General features: G+C 40.7%; 1 protein-coding gene across 1 annotated transcript; it reads right to left on the reverse strand.

The window, feature by feature from the left end:
• Positions 1-211: 211 nt before the first annotated feature.
• On the reverse strand, positions 212-2,985 carry Calhm4 (calcium homeostasis modulator family member 4). Its single transcript, XM_021204307.1, has 2 exons — positions 2,425-2,985; positions 212-598 (listed from the first exon to the last, which is right to left on the reverse strand). The coding sequence occupies exons 1-2, from the start codon at positions 2,983-2,985 to the stop codon at positions 212-214; spliced, it is 948 nt and encodes a 315-aa protein (XP_021059966.1).
• Positions 2,986-3,272: the final 287 nt, after the last annotated feature.

A 3,272-nucleotide genomic window follows, 5' to 3' on the forward strand; every position in this document is an offset into this window, starting at 1 on the left:
TTGGACCATCATGATACAACAGTCATCATGAGCATGTGATGGAACTGTATAAAGATGGGGAGCTTCTCACTCTATATATTGATTTTGGAAATAGGATTTTGGATGGACTTCTGTCCATAAGTGTCAGAGAGAAAGAAAAGAAAAAGATTGTACTGAAACTCTAGCATCAGAAAAAAAAATCAGGCACCCTGAACTTTGAAAGGTGCAGCTCTCAAGGTTTCATTTCAATACCTTCTTGTCTGTCTTCCTCATTTTCCTCAACCACCCTGTCTCCAAGGAAGCTATAGGGACCCTGTGAGGTGTCACCCACACATAGAAGATTGGGTACAGAGATTTCTCTCCAGTCCTGACACGAAGGGATGCGAATATGTTTGATGTCTTCACTCCCAGGAACGAAGCCAAACACTTTCTTGATTCGATGTCTAATAAGAAGTCGGGAATGCTCCTCAGCAGCTTGCTCAAAGAGCACTCTCTCGTTATGGAGGTGGTTGGCCCAATAGTGATGTTGTAGAGAGGTGAGGGGAGAGCAACATCTTGCCAGACATTTGGAGACCAGGAGAGCAATGGTTGCCAAAACAACCAGAATCCAGCCCAGCATCTACACATAATCAGCAGGAATTAGTGGGTTTAAGCATTGATAATGGCAAATATTCAAGAAACAGCTGTGGTAAGAGGGAGCCCAACTGACCTCAGAGCTAAGATGTGGGTAAAGTCTTTGCTTCTGGTTTTTAATATGTACTATATGATGATGATCATTTGGTATGGAAATCTCTGTGATAGAAGGACATGTCAAGCCATTTCAGCATAGCCTTCATATTACAAAGGAATGTGACCTGTTAATGTGGGATGGATTCTAAGTACCATCCTTGAAGTGATAGACGCTATAAACCACCAATTAGCCTTATATAAAATGTTTAAACCTTGTCCTTTGCTTATAATCCAATCTTGTTTCTTGGTCATTAGGTATGGACCCATGAGTCTGTTGGGGGCTTAATTAATATTTGATAATAAATGGTGGTGAAGATGACGCTGTGATGGACACTAATGGCAGCCTCCCAAGGTCTTCAGTGACTTGCTACCAAGTATTCACACACATGTCTTCCTGCATCTTTCTTTCCTCTTATCGCTTGTAACCAAAAAAGGCAGTAAGCAACTATAAGCTATACTATGTAGTTCCTTACTGTTTTCCTTTTTAGATAAACTAGCATTATTTGTGACTACTTAGCTCCTGCATTTTAAACACTGTTTTATTTTTGCCATAGACTCTTTTGTTCCCCTCTGTATCATTCTTCTAAAAGTATTTAACAACTGGTAAATGAGGAAGGCAAGTCTAATGAGAAAGAATGCTAACTATGTACATCACAGGTGGGCAGCACAGTCCTCTGACTCTGGCTTTTCTCTTACAAGCCTTCACAATCTCCTTTTCCTGAGCTGGTTTTGTGATTACTCAATGCAAACTAACAAACAACAAAATAACAGCCACTCCCAACAAATTGTGACAAATAGTATCTTAATGGAAACTTCCTCTGACGTTTCTTCGACTGGGTATTAGTGCAGCATTTCAGGATTCTGCATCTTGATTTTATTTTTTCTAAATAAACATTATCTAAATAACTGAAAGATAAGAGGCCAAAATACATGGAAGCCTTTGCAACCAGTACTTTAAGGTTTAGTGCTTTGAAGATGTTTTAATTCATCTCTTGGAGAAAGTCATGGATTTTTCTTGCCAAAAAATAAAACTGCACTGCTGGAACTTAACCTAAAAGTACTGCAGGCTCATGTCTCCCTGACTGTAATCTGTGCATGTGTGATACATTTAGAACTGCCACTGCAGATTTTTTAATGCACATTTGAACTTCGTGTAATTTCAGAAAAAGATTTTTAGTATAGAAGAACACAAATGTGAAAACATGCAGAAAAAAATGAGATTTAATGATACAGCCCTGTTCTGATAATATTTGTAATACTACTAAAATTCATTATTTTTAACAGAGACTAGGTACAGTCGTGAGCTCTTTTTAAATGTGTTAGTTCATTTTCTCATCCACAACCATTTAAGCGACAGATTCTCTTATGATCTTCCTTTCACAGCTAGGAATGGAAAGCATGGAGAAGTACAACTAAAACAACAACAAAAAAGAAAAAAAAGAAAAAAAAAAGACCTAGTTGGTTACTAAGGTAAAGTAACCCGAGTGAAACAGGTTTACTAAGCCCCAACATCCTGTCTATGTGCATGCAGCTGTCCAGTGAAGTAAATTTTGATACATGGGATCTAATGTGTCTTCTGAATTCAGATAATATGAGAAACAGAAGACCTGCAATATGTTCGATATGTTCATAGAGACTATAACAAGTTTGGAATAGTAGGACAACGGGGTGGGGGGTGAGTTGGGGGGGGGTTGCAGGGTGAGGTTATAAACTTACTTGTGACTGGTATCTGTGTAGAAGAGCCACTTCATCTCTTACTGGAATCACATCAGAGGGAGCTGACGTGTAGCATGGAAATCCAGCTAGCATCTCTTCTCGTTTGCTAGGAGTGACATTAGCAAACATCGGGTATTGGTCCACAGAGGCAAACTCACTTGCTGCACATTCATAGTAGGTACCTGTCAGCAGAGTCACCGTCAGCCATGTCAATGGAGCAACCAGAGCCCTCCCAGTGATGTTGAAGAACATGAGGCAAGCCAATCTCCTCTCCAGAGGACTGCTTCTCCGGTATGGAGGGGTACAGCTGCAGCAGCAGTACTCGCTGGCAACTGCCCACATTTGGCCCCGTAGAGCATAGCCAGCAATCAGAAGGATCAAGGCAGGAACCACAAGAAAAGCTGAACCATAATAGAAATTTTTTCCGACTTGACACGGACAACTGAACGTATAAGAGGAGAACAGTTGCTGTCCACAAACAGTCAAAATTGCTATCAAAGAATTGATGCACGGTTCACTTCTGAGCAGAGAAGATGAAATACAGTTGAGATCTGGGCTCATCGTGGAAGCTCTGACACAGCCAGCTGGTGGCTCTTTCTGATGGCGAGACTCTACCAGCTGTGACCATTTTATAGGATAGCACTGGTTTAACTGGTTGTGTCAAGTAACCCAACATCCTGGTATGTTTAAAGGATTTAAACTCGTTTCATCTACTTTGTGAACCCTGAGCTAATAAATTTACACAAGATCATAGCTGGGAGAAAGGGAAGGGATCTCAGTTTTCTTTGAGAAGAGAACTTCTCAGGGTCTCACCAGGGATGACCACAGCACACTTGCCAGGCAGACTC

Source organism: Mus pahari, chromosome 9, assembly GCF_900095145.1.
Source record: "Mus pahari chromosome 9, PAHARI_EIJ_v1.1, whole genome shotgun sequence".
NCBI lineage: Eukaryota > Metazoa > Chordata > Mammalia > Rodentia > Muridae > Mus > Mus pahari.

Excerpts from the sequence above, each read along its gene's own strand:
- Calhm4 (XM_021204307.1), bottom strand. The coding sequence starts at position 2,985 with ATGAGCCCAGATCTCAACTGTATTTCATCTTCTCTGCTCAGAAGTGAA. Across the intron at positions 599-2,424 it reads TACACAGATACCAGTCACAA|ATGCTGGGCTGGATTCTGGT; the intron begins GTAAGTTTATAA and ends GATTATGTGTAG.